Genomic DNA, 27,500 nt, shown 5'->3' with positions numbered 1-27,500 from the left:
CACATATATAGTGCATATACACGTATATATGCTTAGTGTATACATACATACATATGTCTATGTATGTATGTATGTATATATATGATTGTGTACGTGTATATATAATGTATATATATATATATATATATATATATATATATATATATATATATATATATATATATGTATATATATATATATATATATATATATATATATATATATATATATATATATATATATATATATATATATATATATATATATATATATATATACATACATACTGTATAAGTGCATTATATAAATACTGTATATGTGCACTATATACATAAATGTGTGGACATATATGTATACAGTTTATATGTGTGTGAACGCGCACTACACTATAAATGTGCACATTCTGTATAAAGATGAGGTAACTATCAGACTAGGTGTAACACATTGGCCACTTACCTAACAATATATAGACAATTGGTGGTCGATTAGCTTGAGTTACGACCAAGTGAGTTGATCCTGTCGCTTCGTTACCAGCGAAAAAGGAAGTCAGATTGGCTGGAGACTGCACCTCCTTCAAATCCAGGCTTTGTAAACTCTTTGTATTGATGTCCACAGAGTATAACTAAGGAAACGTTTAATTTAAAATCAAATCCTGCTTATAAACATAAAAATCTTATATAGAATAAGGGGTATCTATATTTGTATATAGAAGTGCTATATTCAGCAATATATTTTTATATCTTATTCATGGGAGCATTTCATTTGGTTGAATTTAGGAATTAGTCAATGTATCTTTTGGGTACCTATTTAGACAAAATTTTGGCTACAAAATATCAAAATTCTTCAAAATGGTACATATCATTTGGGTGAACTCAGTATGGGAAAAGAGGTGGAAGAGCTTTAGAACTGGCTATCACTTAGTGATAACTCCGGATTTGGTTGACTGATAACTCAGTAGTTAGATGGTTGACAATAAATAGTAATTATCTGGTTCATAATTGAGAGAAGTTTGCAGTTAAAAAGTTGTCGAGTCAGTGGCATGAACCTTGCACATTTTCACCGAAGGGAGTTTAAAAAAAAAAAAAAAAAAAAAAAAAAAAACCTAAGAGGGAGCATAACCATCAGAGTATTTCCAATAAAATGGAAGTACAACACTTTTGAGTGCAAGTTGAAGAGCAATGCAGAATCTGACAACGGCTAATCCTTTACAAATCATACGGAAATAATTCGGTAATTGCAGTGGTAGAGAACTCGAACGTTTCCTCTATGTGGAGCGTAATAAAACATTTTCGGTCCTGCCAATCAATTGGCATGAAGTTCGAGCATATCTTTCGGAATATGAAGTACAAAAGAACAAGAATTTTCTTCTTGCCAATGATGAAGAGAAAGGCATTGGTATATTTACCACGAATAGTAATTTAGAATGTCTATGTAACGAAGTGAGATATATTTGCTAAAGGAACTTTTAAATACTGCCCAAAATATTTTTCATCAATTTTACAGGTAATGGATATGAGAATGGAAATACGTACCGCCGATCTACGTACTGCTATCTCATAAAATAGAGAAGTGTTATGGTGACTTGCGGCACAAGGTCATTGAAATATGCAACAGCATAAATTTGACTTTTAATCCTACATAGAATTATTCGGATTTCGAACAGGCAATGATAAGTCACTATAAGTGTATTTGCTGACACCGAAATAAAGTGTTGCCAATTTCACTTAGGGCAGGCGTGGTGGCGTTATATTGAGATATATAGAATAACAGCAGAATATGAGAGTAAAGAACATATTAGAAAATGGCTGTCAAAACGGATTTTGAAGCAAAGCGAAAAATCTGTTTTTGAGTGAGATGGCCATGTCGTCCTGATGGAAGCTTCCTATAGACAACTTTCTAAGGGATATTTGGCTACAGTGATACTCCCAGAGAATTGACCATAGGTCTCCAGAATTCTAACTCCTGGCGCGAGTATCCTTAAAATTTTTCTTAAGGATATCGCATAATATCAGGGGACGTATATCTTGATACGACACATGGCAATCTGCACCCCAAATAGTGTTTTCGCTCTGAGGGGGGAGAGTGGCGAAATTAAAGGGGAGCCGTTATCAAGGTTATCCTTCCTCCCCTACTATTACAGGGCTCCAAGAAGGCGCTGATTCTTATTTCAGTAGCGCTTTCCCACGGTGTTTCTCCCTGCTTATCTAGTGTTCTAGATCGCTATTATTGAGGATTTATTATGCATTCTCCAGCATCTTCTACCTCTGGAAAATTGAGTATTTAATCTTTACTGTGTATAATTTTTAGCTCCCTTCTCACAGTGAAATTAGCATAAATTTAATGTGTTTATCGGAGCATAGCCGGTCATCGGAGGCGCCATTTTGGACGCTGTCGTTCGTCATGCATGCTTTATTTAGTCAGCAGAACGACATTCCTGGTATTTAGCTTTAATGAATTATAGCTATTTAGGCAAAATTATACTAGTGAAGTTAAGATCATGCACATAATTTTCCTCTTACTAAATGTGTCGATTGTATACGTTAGTCTCTCGGTGATATAGGTAGCCGAGATCTCACCCTGCGCTAGGCTCACCTAGCCTACGCGATTTAGCATACTTTCATACATTATCCCCGTTTACCCTCGCGTATCGTTTTATCAATTCAACAGGAGTTAGTATATCTCCTAGAATTAATTATATAATTCGATACTCGTCTCCTTCGGAGATTTACGGGTAAACCCTCCTTCCCTCTGAGTGCCGCCATTAAGCGACAACCCTATCTTTGTCTTGCCATAGAGTAGTACACTCCGGCTTGACTAGGCTTGTGTTTTCTGTCTCCCCCCCCCATTGCCGACGAGTATCCCGGCTTGGTTTTACGACAGTAACTCATAATATTCAGTCTTTATGCCAACAGCTTGGCTGCCGGGTGAGTAGTCACTCCTGTGCCAGCTTACAGTTGTAGGCATAGGAAGCCTAGCTTCCCTAGTCCGCATCTGAAGTGGTGGTACGATGCCGCCACCTTCTCCCTTGCGGTCTAGAAGACAAGTCTTGTTTCGGCAGACCCTGGGTTGAAGAATCGACATTCTTCTGCCGCCCAGGATGGCGCCGATATTGAAACAAGGTTTCAAATTGTGTTTGGAAATGGCTGGCAATCCTGCCGCCTTCTCCCGACACAACATACAAGACCCTTTCCTTGCCCCTCTCTGTCCTTTAGCGATAGCCTAGCCATCGCATGTCTGTGGCCCGTGTCCTGTAATCTCCCCGCTTGCCGGGTAAAATGTGGCGCCGGCCGGGCTACTACATAGGCAGCTTAATAGCTGCTCCGACTTTCCCCTACGGACGCAAGGCTCCGGGAAAGGTTGTGCCGGCCATGACGTCAAACTTGTTTGGACTTTTACATCCAAACGAAGTATCTGACAGCTTCATTGAGGATGTGATGTGTGATGTTCCCGACAACATTCGACGTATCCATAATAGAAAATTGTTTCTGAGGCGGCCAAGTTTCCGCGATCGCTATGGGTGGTCACACCATCTCCCGAGAGATAAAAGAGCCAACAACGGTGCAGTTTAGGTGGTGAGGTGTAACTTGAATTTGCAATTATCCTATGATGATTACATATTGAAATTAATATATAAGTAATATTTTAGTACAGAAAGGTACTAAAACTACTTCCACTAAAATGAAATGACGTGTCATAATGGAACATATTTTGTCGCCCAATATGGGAACAAATGAAACGTCCAAATGGTAAGTTTATTTCGCTCATATGAAATGCGCCCGTATTTTTCTATTATTGATTAAGATTGGCCATAAAGCCCAAGGCTAGGGAGGTAGAGGCCTTTGGACGGTTAGGTACAAACGGGGTACAAACGGGGGAGGGGGTATATATATGCCATATTTTCACTGTGAATTAAAATTTTAGAGAGGTAGGATATATAGTTTGAATAAAAATCAGGATAAGCCAAAGATAGTCCAAAATAATGTATGTATCGTTCTAATTTTCTAGCTTTATTTGTGCACGCGTCTATGCGCTCACACATTACACTTTTCTGTGTACCCTACCAGTCAGTAGAGCAAGGAATAGCAGCCCGAGTTTCAGTTGAATATTCATTATAGCCATCACTGCCTTTCCGGAGCCTGCCAATCAAAAGTAGGGTCGGTGACTATAACGCATCTCATATGATCTTCCCATATTTCACCATATAGTAGTTCATCACTTCCATAATAGACCTGCGGTCTCCTATTTCATGGTATGATTTTGCTATTTCACACAGTAATGGCTAAAGAGAAGATTCTCGCAATTAAAGGAGACGATCTTCATTACTAAATTTATCAGAATATTATTTGCCTGTATTCACACATCTGATGGTTCTTCTTTAATCCAACGACTAATAAAAATTATTTTTCTAATTTGTTAAATTATAAAATCTTTTGCGTTTATATTATGAAATATTTTCCCAGTTAGCAGCTTTCATTTGGACTAAACAGTATGTTAGCCATTTTGTTCCCTAGCACCAATCAAGAAATAAGTTTCGGTTGTAATTAAATCAAGATTTCTCTAGTTATCTTATGGGAAAAATACCATAAGGATTAACAATATTTTCACATTCCCTTCCTCACAAATTCTGCTTTACTGTTATTTATTACTTAAAATCTATATTGAATTTAGTTCTGTGATATCATTTACATTCCATTTCCATGGCTTTACCTCAGATATTGTCAATTTTTATTGCTTTTTTATCTTTATTTACATATCTTATTGTTCGTATTTTTAATCAATTCCTATAACCTTTCATGGCCCTTCGTATTTATGTCAATTGTGCACTATGGATCAAAATTTGCTTAAATCCACCTAAAGAGGAATATTTACATCCGACACCTGGAGTAACGTGGTACAGTAATTACTCTACGATCTCTCTTGCACATGGGTACAGGGTATATAATGTCAGTGTTCATTGTGTCTTGATCGGCAATTTTTGAAAAACTGGTTTCAATGGACACTTTTGCGTGGGATAAGTCATTTACTTAAATTGTGTAGAAACGGTTAGTTTTACCCAATACTTGTTCCCTATATCTCCTCATTGTGACGTACTAATTTTGGTGGGAGCACAAATTTAAAGACACCTTATTCTGCTGAAGTGTAGGCACAATTCTTTGTTAAATACTTTGCAGGAGAGAGAGAGAGAGAGAGAGAGAGAGAGAGAGAGAGAGAGAGAGAGAGAGAGAGAGAGAGAGAGAGAGAGAGAGAGAGACTAACAACATCGTTTCAAATGATAGTTATCTTATTCGCTGATAAACTTACCTTTATGACGTAAACGGAGTCGCGCAGATCATCCGTCAGAGCAGAGATAGCCACGAAAACTCTTCCAAATTGTTGGAACAAAACTGCGTTAATGATGTTTCGAGCCAATTCAAATCTTGGTCCAGAGATGCCGTTAATAAGAAGTCTACCGTAACCTTTGTGTGTTCGGAATATTATGTTCGGCGAGTTCCTCTGTAGCAAGCTCAAAGCAATATCTGTTTCATGTAAATAAAATTTAATTATCAATACTTATCATCTTGGATTTGTATAGGAAAATTAGGGCACATGAGATGGTGCTGGGGGCAGGAAGGCCATCATTGAGTGCCAATGAGCAAAATCAAGCAGTTTCATAATTAAAATAAAAGTTAGAGCGCTATGATGAGAAGTGATATATGAAGAATACACAAGTGAACTGTTACAGATAGGAATTAGCTAGGAAAAAATAACCAAAAAGCTGGAAAGAGTCCAGAATAAAAATTTTAAAAAAGAAAAACCAACAACAAAAGAATCGAGACCCACAGCACTCACAAATGTATCACATAAAATATGCATGGATTTTATCAAGGATGAAATAGAATAACATCTAAGAGGGAACAATGACATAGGATAGTTAAACTGGATTTACAGAGGGAGGATGGATTGAGGATAATATATTAATTTTACAGTACGTGGTCGAAGAAACTTAAAAAAAAAAAAAAAAAAAACTCATAGTTGCCTCTTTAGATTTCAAAAAAAGTTTCGACTCCATAAAAAGAGAAGCCCTGATAGAAATATTAAAAAAATATTAAGTACATACTAGTATAATAAACTCTATAGCTGGAGTATATGTATGAGATTTTACTACATTAGACATAGGGGAAAAAGTAGAAAAAAAAATGAGCGTAGTGGAATAAAGCAAGGCTGTACTGGCTCTACAATATTATTAAAATTAATTACTTATTTGATTATAAAACACGTAGAATAGGAAGTTAATGGTTTTAAAAATGATATTCTAAAGTTAGTAGTTTTATTTTTTGCTGATGATGTCCTAGTGTTTGCTAAGAGTATAGAGGATGCTGAATTGAACACAAGGAAAGTTATAGATATAGGAAAGCAGTGGGGTTTAGACAGAGATAAAAGTAGCGTACTTATATATAATATGAAGGAGAAACTAGATAACAGAGGGAATAAGTGTATTAAGCAATATTAAATACCTAGGTATCAAGGTGGATGACAGGAGAAACATGTTCAAAACATAAAGTGAAATGATTATTAAGGCACAAAGACTAGCAAATCTTACATATTCAATCATAGAAAAAAGTTGCAAAAAAATACTGATAGGGATAACATACTGGTAAATGTAGCACTATCGTCTATATCATATGGAACAAATGTAATGAACTTAACGGAAACTGATAGAAAAGTTGCAGAGAATTGAGAATGGAGTGTAGAAGGATATTAGTGGGTATAAAGAGTACAGCAATTGTAGCCTTAAGGAATATAGGAGCATCTGCTATGAAAACAAGGGTAATGGATGGAAAGCTGAAGTACCTTAATAGCATTTATAAGGGAGAGAAGAAAATATCAACAGCAATAGTCAATGATAAGGACGAAAAAAAGAGGAAGTGGTGGATGCATGTGAAGAAGTATGCAGAAGAATGTGGGATGGCGATGAGAGAAATCAAGAGATGTACGAAAGAGGACATAAAGAAGAGAACAAGAGAATGGGACACAAGCAAATGGAAGAGTAAAAGGAAATGGAAGAGTAAAAGGGAATGCAAGGGTGTCTAATTTTGTATAAAAACTGGAAAAGTGAAATAAAGGAGGGGAAAGTATATGATAACACATTTTCGTCAATTTTATTATTCTGAGGAAGGACAAACACATTAGGCTTGAAAAAGAAAAGAAAAAAAAAAAAAAAAAAAAAAAAACACCAAGGTGGAGATATAAACTGTGTATTCTGTTATGTAGAAGAGAATGTGAACCACCTCATGTTATATTGTCCACAGTATAGTGATATACAAAGAAAGCTCCAACAACCACACGAAGAAGATAGTGCACAAAATGTTGGAAATGTGGGTGAAAAGAGAGAAAAAAAAGTGAAAATAAGGAACACACAAAACTAGAAGACCAAAGACTCGCCGATGCAAAGGCGAAGCCTCGACCTGGACCTGAACCTGAACTTGAACCTGGACCTGAACTTGAACCTGAACCTGAAGAGCAAGACGAAATGAGTGGTGGGAATGGAGGTTAAGCTGAGGGCTAAGAAGAGGGTATATATTCACTAAGCGGTCAAGTTGTGGACTAAGAAATGGGTAAGAAATGGGTAAAAAAGGGGGTTTAAAAAAAAGTCTGATATTCACCAAGAGGAACCTATATGGTCGGACAAGGGATGTTGATGATATAATATTGAAATTTGATCGTTTCGATTCTTTTTACATAGTATAATAAAAAAAAAAACTATTGAACGTATAAACGGCCAAAAGAAAGAAATCTTCTTGAAAGTCTATCATATAAACTAAATCAATAATAACTTCACTTAAACTGCTTGTGTGCGTCCAACTTACCAACTTTTTCATTAGAAGTAAGATATGTCTCAAATCTTCGAGTAGAAGGATTCAGTTTATAGGTAGTAGTGGCATCTTCAGAATGAACAAATATCTTCACACTGTTGTCTCCAAAGTAGTTCGCAGATATCCTCTCGCCTGGCACCAATTCTTGATGAACCTTCGGGAATAACTCGGTATAAAAAACAAAAAAACAATAGTAATCTCAGAAACTCATCGACAGCTCGCAATCATTTCAACTAGCCAAATTCATGTTACTATGTCTCGATACAGACAACCCTTATTATCCGTGACAAACAATCGCCTTAATTTAGATGCATAGAACTTCCGGTCCGATTCATTCTCCTCCGGTGTAGCCGGAGCCTCTGTATACCTTATCTATATCTTATATGCGATGTTGTAACTAATAACCAAATTCGCGAAAAACAAAAAGTTTTACAGTATTTTTGACAGTGCAGAGGAATGTTTATGCTCCATTGGAAGGATTATGACATTCGTTGATGGGGAGGAGAGTTTGTGATTGGAGTTGGAGGATGAAAGAGGGGGGGGAGGGGGGCTTAAGGGTTAGGGGGTTATGGATAGGAATGGGGGGAGGTAGTGTGAAGAGACGAAACTCTATGCATTTAAATTGGCCTTCTGACGGAAAATTCTCGGATTAAAGCTCAGATGTTGCTATCTTTAGACGGCGTCGTGTTGAGAGTTCAAATCCCAGATGACTGTAAGCTTCCCCCATAATATTTCATTTGATTAGGTCGAAGGGATGGGGTATTTTCTCTTAATATAACTTGATAAAATGCGAGTTGTATGGTAATATTACCGAGTGGCGTAAATGCTATGAATTTATGTAAATAAATCTAACTGTTCATGACACAATCTTTTATAATTTACTCACATTTGCATTATGGAAGGGCCATGCTAATAGTGATAAGTCAGAATCCTATTTGATTTCTCAGCCCGTGCAAGTCTATTCTGAAACAAAAGTAACAAGAACAAGAACAAACCGTTATTCCGTAGTTTTCGCTCCATCTCCAAACGGTGCTGCTTGTTCTTGGACAAGAGTTATCCCCAGCGGATGTTGCCATAACGAGGAAAGCCTATAATTTATTAAATGATTGATAAAGTTTGCAAATTAATTAAACTGACAAAATGGGCAAATACATGATGTGATTTGATGACCTATGCTAATACTTAACTTTATTTTGTTGGACCTGAAAAAAAGTGAACGCGATAAAAGGGAAAATTACGATAGTACTCATTTATAAACTGACCATGAACACTTCGGAAATGACTTTGTTATTTGAAGAACAAAAATTCCCTACGGTAAATAACATGCATTTATTTCAATGTACTAATTTCAGTATTTTTCTTTATTTAAAGCTAGGATCAATTGTTGTAGTAAGAGCGACTTATTGCTGTGTATTTTTTTAATGCTTAACAGTGAAAGAGCTCAAGTAACAGCCTTTATCCATATACTTTCCCGATTATTCTCTTCCCACACTCCCAGTTTCTGGACAATTAAAAAGAATGTGGGTACAGTAATATTAAAACTATTCTATGCACAGAATAAAATTCAATCGGTAAGCAACATCTAAAACCAAATCATTGGACAGAAAATGGTAAAACCAAACAAAAAATAAAAACCAAATCAAAAGGCTTATATAAAATCAATAGGATTATGTTGTTAGACGATTGACTATACAGGCTATTTATGTCCAAACTAACTTGTTACCAGTAGAAAACAACAAACTGCCAATCTATTTCTTTTCATACAAACATTAGAAAAATATTTACAAGCTGACAATTCCTTTTCTTAATACAAACATTAGAACAATTCTTAAACTGAATCTATTTTCCAAAAGAAAGCAACCTTATACATTCAAAAATTAAAAAAATAATATAGTAAAATTAATATTAAAGGATTTTCCTGTATGGCATGGAAGAACTTTATTTACGAATATACTTACAGATTCCTCAATTTCCAAATACAACCACTGGTGAGCATAACCTGAATCCAATATAAACTGCTCCTCGAGGCGTGAGTTCGCAGAGTTGAACCTGTACAGCGTGGAGTCACAATGCGGAGTATCCCAGCTTAGTATGACGTATGTGTTATTTTTAGACTGCAAAAAATGTAAACAATGAAAATTGGAGGTAATGGAATAATATATACTTTAATTACAAGTCTACAAAGCCCTTTAAAAAGTTAAAAAAATACAGTTGTGTTATTTTGTGTTTAATATGGGAGGTTGTAATAGAGTAATTACTTAGATTGTGATTGCATTAATTATATCAAATATGCTGTTTCTAGACTGAAACAATGGGAGAGTATATGGCTTCTATTGATGAAAATTATTCACAATGGTTATAAAGAAAAGTTTTTTTTTCATTAACTAAAGCCAAAAATACAGTATCATATCTCAAATTCTTCGATAGGTAGGAACCATTCGGTTAGAAAATTTACGAAAGTTTAATTCACATTTGTGGCAACGTATTCATGGGAAAATCTCAAATAATTATAAATTTGCTTTCAATTATGACAATTCTATTCTCTCGTTCATACGATATAACGTGTCATAATTCATTGCCGTCATCTATTTTTAGTTTCTCATCAAATTCATAAATAGGAATTTTTGTGCTCTTGCAAGAAATGGTTTCCATTTCTAATCATCACCATCATTTATTATTATTATTATTATTGTTATTATTATTATTATTATTATTATTATTATTATTATTTCAAAACTGTATTAATAAAATAGCTCTACTCCCCGATCAAGTGTTTAAATGAATGCCTCATTATTGTCAATAACACTTCTCATTAAGACTGTTACATAATTCTCAACTTATAATCTTGAGCTTCATCTTTGATCACTAATCCGCATTAATATCTTCAATAAATAAACATTCCACTTAAGCTTTAACATCGAGTTTAGAATAAACTCTTCCAGTTTATATGTTCTTATATGAATCGTAATAGTTATTATCCTTCGTTTACTGATGAATAATCTATGCTGTTTTCTCACTCACTTCCAAACGATCTGAAAAAGGTTCGGCTGTCAATGATTTTAGGATAAAAAAAAAGTTTTTTTTTTATTTAATCTTTGATTTTAAACCAAGTCTGCTTCTTACCTTCGAGTTTTAGTCTTAATAAATCGGTCTTTTATATCCATAATACCACAAAGTTTAATTAGGTTTTACTGTTATCAAGCAGGAAAACAACACTACTACTACTACTACTACTACTACTACTACTACTACTACTACTACTACTACTACTATCATTATTATTATCCACGACTTTGGTTCAGAGCAGTGTCCACCCAAGAAAATAAATAATATGGATTGAAACAAAGGTTAGTATTTTAAAAGACATATGAATCATTGGAATTACCTGGAATACGAATGAAGAATGTAGTTTGGATTTTACTGTATATCTACTGATATATTCAAAATAATCTCCTTCGTATATAGCATTTTGTAGCTTCACATTTAGGGAAACAACAGAATTACAAAGATCGCTGTATTGTTTCTGAAAAAGAGAGAGAACAAAATATTAAGTTTCATGATGAAAATGCAAACGCTGTAGGAGCTAAAATATACAAAATATGGTAGATACTCTAAGACATTGAATACATATTTCAAGTAAAACAATTGGGGAGGAAGAGATGGTCATTCAGGAAAATTATAACCGATGGGTCGAAAGAGATGTGATTTGAGTCCTCCTATAATAAACACGGGTGATGATGATGGTATTCGATGATGATGACATTTATCCTTCGGAAAAGGAGAGAGAAGGGACCAAAAGGATAGAGAAGGGACCAAAAGGATAGAGAAGGGACCAAAAGGATAGAGAAGGGACCGAAAGGATAGAGAAGGGACCGAAAGGATAGAGAAGGGGCCGAATGGATAGAGAAGGGATCGAAAGAGAAGGGGCAGAAAGGATGGATAATGGATCGAAAGAGTGGAGAAGGGGCCGAAAGGATGGATAAGGGATCGAAAGAGTGGAGAAGGGGCCGAAAGGATAGAGAAGGGGCCGAAAGGATAGAGAAGGGGCCGAAAGGATAGAGAAGGGGCCGAAAGGATAGAGAAGGGACCAAAAGGAAGGGGAGAGAGGCTACTTACATTAAAGTTGAGTGTTTTGCTTGATATTTCTTTGTGCAACGACGCCATTTCCATTTGTATTCTACCCATGTTAATCTCGTCACCGGAGGCGCTCGAGTTTAATCCATCCTGACAAAATATGAATGCATTGGGATATGATTCCACTTCATAAAATCTTGGGATAACCTTATGTAAAAAGTCCAATAATCATTCTTGCCATTAGTGAAATAATGGTTCAAAGAGTTTTTAATGCTTAAAATCTGTGCAATAAGTATGTTGGTACAGACATTCAAGATATATTTCATCAAATCTTGAATTAAGAGAATTTAAGTAATATCAATGCCGAGACAGAAAAACCTTTTCCAATAAATGCAGGAGAGAGAATGACTCCTCAGTTGTACAACCTTAGAAGTATGGTATAGGAATACAAAAACATGTAATATTTTACACTTGATAGAAATATATCTAATTAATAACTAATTTAGAAAAGTCTCTCTGTCAACTGCATATCAATGATTTTTAGTTTTTAACAATCTAAACAGCATCTTAGAGGTAAAATTTTCCTCGAAATTTTCCGTTTTAAATGATGATGATGATGATTATTATTATTGGGAAAGCAGCCTAGTGAGGAAAAGAAATAAGGAAATAAGAAAGACTATATTATGAGAAATAATGAATAAGAAATAAAACATTTTAAGATCAATAATAATGTCAAAATAGATAGGTCATATATAAACCAGAGAAAGAATTATTTCAACCTGTTCAACAGATATAGCACTCAAAATAGTCTGAACTTTTAAAGTTACCCCTGATTCAACTGTAAAGGTACCCTGACACTTGCACGAATTTGTGGCACGCATTGTCACGACTCGAGTCGTGAACTGGCGTGAACTCGTCGTGAACTGGAGTGAACTCGTCGTGACATCGTGGCATGTCGTGACGAGAATTTTGAAATGTTCAAAATTTTGGTCACGACAAAATTTCGTGAACGCGGCGTGAACTATACGCGAACTGTTCGTGAACTCGTCGGGACGATGCGGGAAGTGCGCAAACTATGCTAAAACTATGCATGAACTCGTCGTGAACTCGTCGTGTCAATGTGGACAGGTGAGCTGTGATTCTGAGGTAATTTTTGTTTTTTTTATTTTTCAGTTCGTGCCACAAAATGTTACGACTTGCCACGACAAATTCGTGGCAAAAAGTCGTGCAAGTGACAGCCTGGCATAAGATTCAAAGATCATTTCACAATCAGGTCACAACTGGAATAAAACCTTTGGTATGCGGTGTAGTATTGCGCTTTATGTAGAAGGCTGCACAGACATAACCACAGGGTGGCACAGTCTGGGAAGATCTGACTGCAATGATCGTCAGAATTAAGATAAAATCTTATACAACAGCAAAAAGAACTAACTGAACTACGGTTTCATTAATAGCAAGATCAGGATTAAGGAATTTATTAAACTGCATATTTCTATACAACAAAGTAAGATGAGAGGTAGCAGTTGAAAACTAGAAATGACAATACCGAAGATAATGTACAATGAAAGAATTAAGATATTCTTAGGATAAATTGATAAAAAACAGTAAGAGTAAGTTTTCAATAAGAAAAATTAGTTTTATATAGTAATAGAGCCCTTGGGCTTATAGCATCCTGCTTTTCCTACTACGGTTGTAGCTTAGCTATAAAATTGATAATGATAATAGAAATTATTAAGTTATGGACGTATAAATGAGAAATCTTCAACTTACCATGAAAGTAACCGGTGATGTAAATGACATTCTACCGGTAATTACAGCTGGTTTGTCGACAACCCAGGCCATCTCTGAGAGTTCTGTGTAATTTATACCATTCAGCATGCCACTAGCGCTGGTCAAGCGGTTCACCTTCAGCGGTTCCTTGAAAACCAATTCTCCTGTGGAAATTTTAGTTTATACACTGTACATAGGAAGCCATAATGAAAGGTCTAAGTCAATTTGTCTACATCTATTCAAAATTCATAAAAAGTTATATCGTTGGCCAGATATTTTAGGGACGATGAAAGACATAATAAAATGTCCATTAAAAATCTTATTCTGAGAAATAAAAGACTACTTTTAAAAACTGTGCAATTAATGCATCTACACCGAAAAAATGGAATTCCCTATAACAGAATGAAGTGGAAATCTTACTCAGGGTCCTAGCAGGTCATTCAGCGCCCATGAACATGAAGTTACAAGATTAAGTAAAAAATTAAAATAGGATTTAGGATGAAAATTTGGCGGACCAGCAATCAATGCTTACAGTGCACCTTTTAAGTTGCAGAGCCAGCCTCACTCCCCAACTGGGTTCAAGACAGAGGATATTTTGATACTTAAGTAGCTAGAATTAAATAATAATTATTCAAGCTCTGACGAACCTTTGACGAAGAAGTAAACATTTCACATGAATACATCTGTCAAAATTCTCATTATGAAAAGTAAACATTTCTGTTTAAGCACGCATCTTGGAGAGAGAAATAAAAGAAAAAAAAAATCTGTGCTAGATACAAACAAGGAAGTACAACAGTGCAGTCCCGCTATCGATTTGCGATATCAAATGAACAGTTCAAGGGAAAATAACTTATCCGATACCGGATGTTAATGACATGAAATCGCTTGTCTTATATTCTTTGTGGTGTGTAGGTTTGTGTATTTGGTTATGCATTATTAAAGTTTATAACCTGTATTTCTTTCATAAATGTGGCAATTAAAAGATATATTGAAAACTACTCTCTTATTCACTTACGAGAACAGCTTACTCCAAATTAATTTATGTTGATGTTTTTCAGAAGAAAAAATATATACCGAGCTTATGATATTTTAGTATATTTTATCAAGAGACCAGAAAATAATATGATATACGAAGGAGTAATTTCTTATGAGAGTTCTATTTCTCGAAAAGATCCAATGACAAAACTATTTAATATATCAGTATGATTTTGAAACAGATAATTTTCGCTTAACTAATTAAAAGTAATCGATTGTAGACAATCTTAGTAGCATTATAGAAAAAAATAAGCATGGAATACCTTTGCAACAATCTTTGAACATGTATTTTACAAAGAGGTCATATTGCTCAGAATAATTTTTTTTTTTTTAAATCCAATAAAGAACAAGTTTTGAAGGGTCCTTTTTTAATTGGATTGTATTGGATTTGGGAATTTGGATTACAAGGTCATGTGTTGGGGCTTGGGAGACTATTCAGCAACTGGAGGAAAACCTAGCAGCTACAGTACTAAGTAAAAGTTAGAAAAGCAGAAGTGAGGAAGCGGGAACGTGACAAATTAAAAGGCTAAAAAGGGTGTGCAATCCGAGATCGAAGGGACGCTGCAAAGACGATGATGTCTACAGTGTACCACATCAGGAGCACTGACGGCACTACCCTCTTTCGGAGCAAAAGCAATTTTCCTAAATATCAAAAATACCTTTATGAGTTAACCTTACCTTCTATATGTGCTTCGTTGTCCAGCATCACTGCCTCTCTGGCCATCTTGACTTTAACGTCTGTACCCACTCTGCCAGTCACCTGAACAGATCCAAGAACTGTCACGGGACCTGTGAATGTCTTAAGACCTGACACTGTCTGTCCACCTGTGTTCTGCATAAAGATATCACCAATCAATTTAATCACTATTCATATTACACATGACTACAACAAATACCTGTAACTTTTAATTTCATTTAATTCAGGTGTGAAATTTAAAAACTTATCAAGAGCCTACGTTGTTAAAAATATTGCCGTAAAAAAAAAACGGTAAAAATCCTGGCATAAATGTTGCCAGGAATTTACCGTTTTAAAAACGGATATCTTGATAAAAGATAATAAAGTAGGTTAAAAATTTCGGTCACCTGTATTTTACTAAAACACGGCTGAGAACTTTAATGTTTATTGAAATTTTCCGATTAAAATTACGGTTCTTTTAACAGTGTAGATAAGCACCTGCAACAGATTTGCCAGATCAACTGAAGTAATGATGTAATTATATATACTTTAGCTATAAAAATACTTAGGTAGAAAAATCTTTATTATATCTTCTTATTAAAAATTCTGAAAAAAAAAGAAATTGTCAATCTCGATTGAAATGGAATTCTCACCTTCAGTGCGTTATGAAGTTCATGGGAAAGATCCCACGAGTTGACCAATCCATCAATTTGCACATTGTTTGTCGTTATGTTGCCGAAAGTAACGTTGTGAGGAATTTTTTGTTCCTTATCCTTACTTAAGAAATCAGTTTTGATATTAAAGCCATTCAAGTGAAGCGTCTCAGGAACGCCCTCTAAATGGACGTTTCCTTTTATCACCTGAAAATAAAAGGACACACTGTAAAAAAACAGTAATTCGCGTGGCCATAAGATTTGTAGTCAAATTAGATAAATTTTTCATATGATTTTTAGTCAAATTAAATACAGATTCCATATATTTTTAGTCAAATTAAATACAGTGTCCATAATATTTTTAGTCAAATTAAATATATTTTTCATAAGATTTTTAGTCAAATTACATACAGATTCCATAAGATTTTTAGTCAAATTATATAGTTTCCATAAGATTATTAGTCAAATTAAATACAGATTCCATAAGATTTTCAGTCAAATTTAATAGAGTTTTCATAAGATTTGTAGTCAAATTAAATAAATTCTTCATATGATTTCTAGTCAAATTAAATACAGATTCCATAGATTTTTAGTCAAATTAAATACAGTGTCCATAAGATTTTTAGTCAAATTAAATACAGTGTCCATAAGATTTTTAGTCAAATTAAATATATTTTTCATAAGATTTTTAGTCAAATTAAATACAGATTCTATAAGATTTTTAGTCAAATTAAATAGTTTCCAGATCCATAAGATTTTTAGTCAAATTAAATAGTTTCCATAAGATTTTTAGTCAAATTAAATACAGATTCCATAAGATTTTCAGTCAAATTTAATAGAGTTTTCATAAGATTTGTAGTCAAATTAAATAAATTTTTCAAATGATTTTTAGTCAAATTAAATACAGATTCCATAGATTTTTAGTCAAATTAAATACAGTGTCCATAAGACTTTTAGTCAAATTAAATATATTTTTCATAAGATTTTCAGTCAAATTAAATACAAATTCCATAAGATTTTTAGTCATTTAGTCAAATTAAATAGTTTCCATAAGATTTTTAGTCAAATTAAATACAGATTTCATTAGATTTTCAGTCAAATTTAATAGAATTTTCATAACATTTTTAGTCAAATTAAATACAGTTTCCTTAAGATTTTTAGTCAAATATAATACAGATTCCATAAGATTTTTAGTCAAATTGAATACAGATTCCATAAGATTTTTAGTCAAATATAGGAGTTTCCATAAGATTTTTAGTCAAATTAAATACAGATTACATACTAATTTTAGTCAAATTAAATACAGTTTCCATAAGACGTTTAGTCAAATTAAATACAGTTTCCATAAGATTTTTAGTTAAATTAAATAGTTTCCATAAGATCTTTAGTCAAATTGAATACAGTTTCCATAAGATTTTTAGTCAAATTAAATACAGATTCCATAAGATTTTTAGTCAAATTAAAGAGTTTAATTTTTCTAAAAACAGAGAGAGAGAGAGAGAGAGAGAGAGAGAGAGAGAGAGAGAGAGAGAGAGAGAGAGAGAGAGAGAGAGAGAGAGAGAGAGAAATTATTTGGAATGAAATATGAATCGGGACATAGGTGTATAGTATTGTATTTTATGGAATTTTCTAAATATAAAAACCAATAATCTAGCTGGCTGAGGCTTCCATCCTATGCTCCTTGTAAAAATTCAACTTTCTTTCACAAAGAAGTAAAATTACGTTCTTAACTTGGCTCAAACATTTTCCATCACAGAGTAACCAAGTCTTTTTTATTGACATCTCCAAATTCTTTTGCGTTTTCAGTTCATTATCTTTGACATTAGATAAAGGCGATGAAATAGGGCCAAATGGACACAATCTAATCTCAAGCTTAAACAAATATCAAATCGATTTCTATTGGTTTTATCATAACTACTTTTTAACAAGAAATAGAATTAAAAGATGGAAAATACATAAGAATTCATAAATTTTATCTGTTCTTTGTAAGGGGTTACACACTCTTGTATAGAAACTACAAAAGAAAGGCCTCGTTGAATTTCATTGCTAGTTCGACACATACTTCATTAACTACAACGTTAAAAAATAACAGTGGGGTTTCTCTTACTTACCAAGGTTGCATTTGTAACGCTGTCTTCATTTAGAAATATCGTACTTTTTTCTAAACTCCTCATGTCAATGCCATCGATGGTACCCTATAAGAATAAAAGGAAAATAAATTCCTTACGATTTACTCAGTTTTTAAAAAGGCGTTATTGGGAAAATATGAGACTATTAATTGTTTCCTTATGAACACATATGGCAATGAAATACAATTGATAAGTTACAATTGTAACCAAGGGTTATGAGAGGACATGGACTGATCCGAGTTAAAACTATTAATTCTCCCCTTTTGAAAAGAAATATAGTTGGGTTAAACGAAAACAAGGTTCAAACACGATAAAGAAAAATGGGCCCATCTATTAATGTATTCAGTTTTAGTAAATCTAGGAACCTAGAGGCATTAACAGAATTACAAAGCTTGGAGAAATAATAGTACCGAAATCAATCAATGGGATATTATGGGAGAAATTTATGCAAACTATTACAAAAAGGGGACAATGGGCATAGGAGGTTTGACCCTTTGAATTTTTGCCAGTCATTTAAGATTTAAAATAATTGAGAATTATCTAAACTAAATTTCTACTAGTAACCCATATTACTTCATAGCGCTAACCCTGCTCTCTTCCCACCAATATTCCCTTACCTTTCCTAGCAGTTCTTCGGTTCTGAATTCAGAGGCCGTTACTCCATGAACAGTCACTGTCCCCTTCATGTTCAGTGGGGAGTTGATCCGGACAACATGCTGGAGGAAGTCGTCAAAGTCGACGCCGTTAAGAAATTTTACATTTAAATTTCGAGCTATTAATGGCGACAGGAATTTCTTCTTGCCAGTAATAACAATATTCTTGTCGGTTCTTTTGACGGCATTGATCAGGTGGTCTGTCAAGTTCAAGCCATTAACAAGGCCATTCACTTTCAGGTTTTGCACGTTGACAGAGTTATGAAATGCAACGTCCCCTGTTAAAAGAAAAAAAGTCCCATTTCTAGACGTAATATTATCATCAATATAATAGTATGTAGTAGTAGTAGAATTACTAGCTAACCTACAATCCTAGTTCTAGAAGTAGGATATTATAAGCCCAAGTGTTCCAACAGTGAAAATTAGCCCGGTGAGGAAAGGAAGTGAGGAAATAAATAAACTACACAAGAAGTAATGAACAATTAAAATGAAATATTTTAAGAATACTAATAACAGTAAAATAGATCTTTCATATGTAAACTATTAAAAGAGACTTCTGGTAGCCTATTCGACATAAAAACATTCGCTGCAAGTTTTAACTTTTAAGTTCCACCGATTTAAGAAACTGATTAGTAGCAGTTGCTGTTGACTAAGATTCTGTGAAATCGAGTGACCAAAATTAAGTCACGTTAAAAAAACTTAGGGAAGACGAAGATTCCCGATTGAATTAAAGACACTAGAAAAGTATGCTTATGACAAAGGTTGATGGATGTGTTGTTTTTATGCAATGGGAAACGAAGGAAGGCAATTTAAATGCTAATAAAGCTTTCGATGAATAGAAAGAAAAACCCACGAGGCAATACGCATACAGACATTAACGAAGGAAGTAAAGATATGATACAGTTGACGGAGAGCAGCACACAGACATTAAAACTTCAAAGAAACTACGTATGTTTTGTATTTACAGCCATGCCTTAAACGTAATTAGAATTAAGTGTGTTTTGCACCTGCAACGATGTTCCAATTAAATTACGGTCCTTGAAAAAAGTGCGATTTCCAACAAACCATCGTTCAGTGCTAAGTAATTCAGACCCATTTGCCTTCCCACAAGAGAATATTTATGGTTTCAAGATTCACACAGGTTTAATTGTATATTGGCTATTGAGTTCTGGAGCCTTTGCTTCTTTATGCTTTAGCATCCAAACAGGGAAGCTATATTTAATGTACTTTAATTTCATTTATCCTGTATCCAGTTATCGAATGACTTGGAGATAGCATTAAAAGGGCAGAAAAACACGTGAATGACAGGTTAACAAATCTTAGCATTATCAAAATAACATTCCATTACGTCTAATAAATCATACATACATACATATACCAAGGCACTTCCCCCAGTTTTGGGGAGTAGCCGACATCAAACAAGAAAAGAAAAAGGGACCTCTAATCTTTACGTTCTTCCCAGCCTGACAAGGGGCTCAACCGAGTTCTGCTGGTACTGCTAGGGGGCCACAGCCCACCCTCCCCCGTTATCCACCACAGATGAAGCTTCATAACGCTGAATCCCCTACTGCTGCTACCTCCGTGGTCATCTAAGGCACCGGAGGAAGCAGCAGGACCTACCGGAACTGCATGACAATCACTCGGCATTCATTCCTATTTCTAGCACGCTCTCTTGCCTCTCTCACATCTATCCTCCTATCACCCAGAGCTTTCTTCACTCCATCCATCCACCCAAACCTTGACCTTCCTCTTGTACTTCTCCCATCAACTCTTGCATTCATCACCTTCTTTAGCAGACAGCCAGTTTCCATTCTCTCAACATGCCCAAACCACCTCAACACATTCATATTCACTCTGGCTGCTAACTCAGTTCTTACACCCGTTCTCACCCTCACCACTTCGTTTCTAACCCTATCTACTCGAGATACATCAGTCATACTCCTTAGACACTTCATCTCAAACACATTCAATTTCTGTCTCTCCGTCACTTTCATTCCCCACAACTCCGATCCATACATCACAGTTGGTACTATCACTTTCTCATACAGAACTCTCTTTACATTCATGCCCAACCCTCTATTCTTTACTACTCCCTTAACTGCCCCCAACACTTTGCATCCTTCATTCACTCTCTGACGTACATCTGCTTCCACTCAACCATTTGCTGCAACAACAGACCCCAAGTACTTAAAACTGACCCACCTACTCAAGTAACTCTCCATTCAACATGACATAAAACCTCACACCACCTTCCCTTCTCGTACGTCTCATAACCTTACTCTTACTCACATTAACTCTCAACTTACTTCTCTCACACACCCTTCCACATTCTGTCACTTATCGGCCAAGCTTCTCTTCCGCGTCTGCAACCAGTACAGTATCATCCGCAAACAACAACTGATTTACCTCCCATTCATGGTCATTCTCGTCTACCAGTTTTAATCCTCGTCCAAGCACTGGAGCATTCACCTCTCTCACCACTCCATCAACATGTTAACAACCACGGCGACATCACACATCCCTGTCTCAGCCCCACTCTCACCGGAAACCAATCGCTCACTTCATTTCCTATCCTAACACATGCTTTACTACCTTTGTAGAATCTTTTCACTGCTTGCAACAACCTTCCAGCAACTCCTTATAACCTCATCATATTCCACATTGCTTCCCTATCAACTCTATCATATGCTTTCTCCAGATCCATAAACGCAACATACACCTCCTTACCTTTTGCTAAATATCTCTCGCATATCTGCCTAACTGTAAAAATCTGATTCATACAACCCCTACCTCTTTTAAAACCACCCTGTACTGTACTTCTAAGATTGCTATAATGGTTAATATGATAAGAGTAATTGCTGGAATGGTGTTGAAAACCTTTTTAATTACTGATTTTTGGTAACGTTTGATTATACCATCTTACAAAAAGTAATTCATCTTGTCACAAGCGAAATAAAATGCCGGTAGGTTTCAGACCTACCCTTATACAAAAAAATTTCATGGATCATTAACCATTATATTAGTACAAAAAACATTCATGGGTCATTACCTTTAACCATTAAAATTATACAAGAAACTTTCATGGGTCATTAACTTTAACCCCTACAGTTATACAAAAAGTTTCATGTGTCATTATCTATAACCTTTATACTTATATAAAAAACTTTCATGGGTCATTCTCTTTAACCATTATCCATATGCAAAAAATGCCATGGGTCATTATCTATAAAAGGATTTTTTTTTTTTTCAACTGCCTATAGTTCGAATATGATCAAAGGTCAGCATAGGCTTATGGTAGTGAATAAATCAATTAAAATATAATGAGATTGGCGCATTCCTTTGGGGAGCCATTATAGACTTTTATTAAATTTAGAGTAGCTGATTATCTAATGTCTGCAGCATAATTCAGTGTTAATTGCATTTCTGAGAGAGAGAGAGAGAGAGAGAGAGAGAGAGAGAGAGAGAGAGAGAGAGAGAGAGAGAGAGAGAGAGAGAGAGAGAGAGAGAATATATTTTCTTGAACTTAATTGTATCTACGATACGAGCATTCACTTGATATTATCAGTTTGAAATTATAAAAAAATACTATGAAATACGGATGGCCGAGTGACAAATTCGTGGTTCATCCAGTTAGTATACTCACTTAAAATATTACGTGATCATATTGTTAATAAGGTGATGATGAAAATGTCTACAGAAACTATGGGCTAAATGGAATCTTTTCACAAAAATCTCAATTACAATTATTGGATTTTGGGCTATACGGATCGGTGCTAGTGTTATAGAAGCCACTCAGTTGCGACTATAGAAAACCTCCGCAGGTGCACTTTGAAATTTAGGTTAAGAGGTTAGACAGACAGCAAGACCGAAGAAAGGTAGCTATAACGAAGGTAACCATAATCAATTCGTCAACAGATTAAAATCATTCATGATTTAGATTTGAGGCTCTTAAAATGCTTGCAACATTTGCCCTATAATAATATACAGAAGCTGAATATTTGTTAACTTTATCAATAAGCAAGTTCTTGCACTTGAACATTTACCAACTGAATAAATCTTTTGACAAATGTTTACTTCTAATAAACAGAACGGAAATTTGACGTTGTCAATTATATTTTCTTATACCCTCATTGTTAATGTCCTACTGATTGTTAATGAAACATTCATTTGTAATAAGTTGAAACTCATCATCGAGTAACAAGAAATGTGTTCACGTGAGAAAAATAGAATGAAGCAAATCAATATAAAAATGTCCATAAATACAAACTTACCTTGAAGAGTTATCACTTTCTCCTGCATTTTCTCGATTAGCTTGTTCATATCAATGTCATTGAACTTCCCCGTGATGTTCACGTCTTTTTCAGCAACGACATTAAAAAACGTGTATGGTGCACTGATATTCTGCTTGGTGTTTCGGGTTAGAAGCTGCTTTCGAAGGTCCAGTCCATTGATCTCTCTGGCCCCTAGGTTTCCTCTTACGCGGAAACCTCTAACAAATGTTTTCTTTCCTGAGGGAAAGGTCAATGTTTTAAGAGAAATAAACTTTTAAAGAGGAGAATCAAGATATGGTAAACATATTTGTACAGCTCCTTGGCTTTCCAAATGTCAGCTTTCTTCTGTCTTGTTTGCCAAGAGGATTTAAATTTTTCATTGAATCATTTTGATCAGAAACAGATAAGATTGAGCTACAATAATTTAGGTCAATGTCATGCATATATGCCCAGGTGATAAGATATATAATGATTACAGATTTCCTTCCAAGGGTTGTGGTGGCCGATGTGGTAACGTCCCTGACTGGTGAACGCCAGATTGGGGTTCGAGTCCCACTCAAACTCTTAAGTTTCTTTGGTCGGTACAATCTCACCATCCTTGTGAGCTAAGGATGAGGGGCTTGGGGGAGCCTATAGGTCTTTCTGCTGATTCATCAGCAGCCATTGCGTGGCCCTCCTTGGTCTAAGCTTGAGTGGAGAGAGGGCTTGGGCGCTGATCATATGTATATATGGTCAGTCTCTATGGCATTGTCCTGCTTGACAGGAAAATGTCACTGTCCCTTACCTCTGCCATTCATGAGCAACCTTTAAGAATCTACCTTCATGCCCATATTTCAGATTTTAGTGCTAATATTTACGTTTTACGCAAAGGTACTAGAGATATAATGTAATTCTAACAGGCCGGAGTCCCTTTAGTGCATATCATATCTGAACCTCTTACTTATCACTGTTCTAATTGATTGAAATAACTCATATAGAATACACAAAACAATGATCCACATCAGGGGAATATCATATATGGGAGCGCAGCAAAAACAACGCCTTGGATCATGCCATTTGCTGTGACAATGGACAGCCTAAGATAACATTGAAGTAAGTAGGTGTTCAATTAAGGTTTTGTAATTAAAATAACGGAAAAGGATAAGTGTTTTAGAAAGGGATTATCAAGTAAAACTTAAAATACATATCGCAAGAATAAGAAAAGATAAAGTGTATAGCTGAGAATATGAAAATTAACATTCTTTGGTAGAGGCTGTAGAAATTATTGTCCCTAAAGATGAGGGACAAATAGCAATGATTAGGAAACAGTAAAGTAATAAGATACCGAGGATAGCCCAGCTGAGAATTTAGGAGACCACAGAAGAATGTCAACGAAGAATTCTGATGTACTTTGTGCAAAAAATGGCTCAAGGGATATGATTGGTATCAAACTATGAACGCATAAGGTAGTTCAAGTCACAGAATTCTTGGCACAATGAACTTCATAGATCGATAAACATCGTAACAGATTTTGTTTCGCTTCATAATCCTGATGAAATGAAATGAGGAAGACTGGCTTGAAAAGCTTGAATAGTTTCAGTAAAAGAACGGAAAACCGTAGGTCAGTAAAGATGTCAGGCCAATAGTAAATCGTGTTTCCTTTACAAATGTCCAGAATTCAATGGTAGAAACCTCGCACTGTTAATTGTCTTTGACAACCAAGGTTATAGCTGTCGAAATGTTCTTGGGAATATGGTATAATGGTATATTTTAACTCGAGCTTTAGGTCTCAATCATGCATATCTTCATTTAAATACTTATGTGAAGGTTGAAAGTCTGTATAACAATAAATCATACTTTCATGCTTACTGGAAATAAAGATGCCAATAAGAAGGTTGAGAACAATACAAATGAGTGATGCAAAGAACGATTATAGATATTATTACAAAGATGATATGTAGGATCTTACAGGAAAATATGTAATGCAAGTCATAACTGTTTATGGATTAGATTATAAAATTTGCATAGGTAGAAAAAACTCATATACACCCCGATTATATATATATATATATATATATATATATATATATATATATATATATATATATATATATATATATATATATATATATATAAACGAAAATACACTCGACTGACGGAAGACTTAATGTACGAATTTAAAAATATGACAGACCATATCAAATTAGCCTGTTAGAGAAACTTTTACAATTCTTTTTTTTTTCGTGTTTATACAGCTATACCGACTATAACAGCAAAATATAGTCAACTAAAATTGTAGTAGTGGTATGATGAACTAACTAGCCTAAAGTCATGAATCATGACCAACAATAAGAAAATACAAACTTCACATTCTTACCTGTCAGCCTTTGGTTGGGGATATCACTAAATACTGCATCTTCATTTAGCTTTTTAAGATCGTAATTACGAAAAAGTCCAGGTCCAGCGATTCCTTGGTGCAGCACGATGTTCTCCCAAAAGGTTTTACCAGATAAAGTCCCATCAGAGTCAAGATGGATGGCATTTTCACCAACTTCTTTAAGACTGATGCCATTGGCACCCTCGCCATCTTTAGTAGTTATTGGACCGAACACAGTTAAGTTACTAAAACTGACATCACTATTGATTACGACAGTTTCACCTGTCTTTAAAAGATTGTCCATCTCATGTTGTAGATTTAAATTGTTTATGGAATTTGTGTCGAGAGAATGGCCGACTTTAACTGGCCGTGTAACTGTTAAAGTGCCGTTATGATTGAAGAAAGAACTAACACTCAACCTCGTAGCAATCACGTTGGACAGATCAATTTCATTGATTACAATAGGATCAGCCATGTTAAGCGAATTAGCTGATAGATGTTGGATTTCGCCATTATGGATTGTCTGGGGTGCTGTGAAAGTCTGTGCACTATCTAAAGTAACAACATTTCTGACATCTATATTGTTAATTTTGCCAGTAACTTCCAGTTCGTCAGCGAAAATGGTATCCCTGAATGTTATCTCTCCTGTCACTATCTGTCCTGGTTTATCTGCATATAAGGCATCCTTTTGCAGCTGTGTTAAATTAATGTTATCAACAAATCCAGTGACATTAATACTTTTGAAGGATATATTGTTCTTGAAGGTCTTCTCGCCTGTAATTATATGCTCGCTATCACGGGTTACAAGATTGGAAACGTATTCATCATTCAATTTACTTTTAAAAATTGCACTCGAGGCTGTTAAGCCTGCTTTGAAGGTTTTTGGAGATTCTAGAATAACAGGATATTCATCGTCAAGCACCAAATCTTTAGCAAATGCTGCAAAATCGAAGCCATTGAGAGTTCCATTATAAGTTAATGACGGGACAGTCAAATTTCCGAAAAATATCACATTAAATTTCTTATCAGAAAAATTAGGGGTATGAATACTAGCATTGAGGTGATCTAGATTAACACCATCTACCATCCTTGAATTTACTTGCAAATCCCCCAATATGGTAAAACCTCCAGTGAAATGCTTTTCCCCATCAATGTTTTGATGAGTTGACAATGTCACAATTTTATGAATGGAGAGACCATTAACGTTTGAACCCTTCTCCATCTCTATAGAATCTATCTCTAGGTGGTCAAATGTCTTGGTACCAAAGTATATCTCATCACTATTCGAAGTAGGATAGTCTTGTGGGAATGCCTTGCCATTAATTCTACCATTAATTTTCAGTTCATTCTTAACCACCACCATAGGAGCGGTTACAGTTCCCAAAATAGTGGCTGCCTGCTCCATGAAGACAGTCTCTTCTGCAAATTTCTTCGTGTTTATTCCCATGATGGAAGCTGCATCTAACCTCACGATGTTCAAGTCATTTGTGAATTCCAAAGACCCTTTCATCTGACCTCCTGTTGTCTTGAGCGCGCTTCGGTTCAGACGATTTATGTCGACATTGTCTACTATGGCCGACTTCACTGAAATATCTTCGACTGTCAGGTCTCCCAGGAATTCACAGTGACCTAGAAATATATTCTATGAATAATTCTAAATGATATTTAATTGGTGAAGGTATCTTTGACCAATATTTCAGAATTTTCGACTATTTATTTTATAAGATTATCTTTAAGTCTATTTATTTTATATGAAATTTCATTTTCAAAGTCAGTTTTATATAAAATTCCCTTTAAGACTATTTATTTTATAAAAATATCTTTTTAGTTCGCATGAAAATTACATACTGATTAATTAGTCACAAAACCACTAATTCGAACAGTATCTTGGTTTTTATTTTTTTTTCTTATTAACTTCCCCTTCTTTTTTGTTTATTGAAGTAAGTGAATATATAATGTTCCTTTCATAAAATCAAATATAGAGATATCAACCGATGTTCCGTGTAAATCTATACTATGCAAGAGCCTAAAAACAAATGTTCTTTGGAAAA

At 34.9% G+C, this 27,500-nt stretch overlaps 1 protein-coding gene across 1 annotated transcript in view; it reads right to left on the bottom strand.

Moving 5' to 3' along the window:
- The window catches only part of LOC137647042 (uncharacterized), a 124,317-nt gene that overhangs the window by 3,098 nt on the left and 93,719 nt on the right, over window positions 1–27,500 (bottom strand). The window contains exons 18-31 of the mRNA XM_068380179.1: window positions 25,450–27,078; window positions 23,094–23,330; window positions 18,787–19,100; window positions 18,152–18,235; window positions 16,041–16,247; window positions 15,390–15,543; window positions 13,677–13,840; window positions 11,949–12,056; window positions 11,218–11,355; window positions 9,791–9,946; window positions 8,828–8,920; window positions 7,827–7,986; window positions 5,281–5,495; window positions 436–601 (exon numbers count right to left, since the gene is read on the bottom strand). Coding sequence (XP_068236280.1) covers window positions 436–601; window positions 5,281–5,495; window positions 7,827–7,986; window positions 8,828–8,920; window positions 9,791–9,946; window positions 11,218–11,355; window positions 11,949–12,056; window positions 13,677–13,840; window positions 15,390–15,543; window positions 16,041–16,247; window positions 18,152–18,235; window positions 18,787–19,100; window positions 23,094–23,330; window positions 25,450–27,078 — 3,825 coding nt within the window. The remainder of the gene's footprint in view (window positions 1–435; window positions 602–5,280; window positions 5,496–7,826; window positions 7,987–8,827; window positions 8,921–9,790; window positions 9,947–11,217; window positions 11,356–11,948; window positions 12,057–13,676; window positions 13,841–15,389; window positions 15,544–16,040; window positions 16,248–18,151; window positions 18,236–18,786; window positions 19,101–23,093; window positions 23,331–25,449; window positions 27,079–27,500) is intronic.

Source organism: Palaemon carinicauda, chromosome 9 (genome assembly GCF_036898095.1).
Source record: "Palaemon carinicauda isolate YSFRI2023 chromosome 9, ASM3689809v2, whole genome shotgun sequence".
NCBI classification, from domain to species: domain Eukaryota; kingdom Metazoa; phylum Arthropoda; class Malacostraca; order Decapoda; family Palaemonidae; genus Palaemon; species Palaemon carinicauda.
The sequence above is the reverse complement of the archived record's forward strand: the minus strand, read 5'-3'. Positions and strand labels throughout refer to the sequence as shown.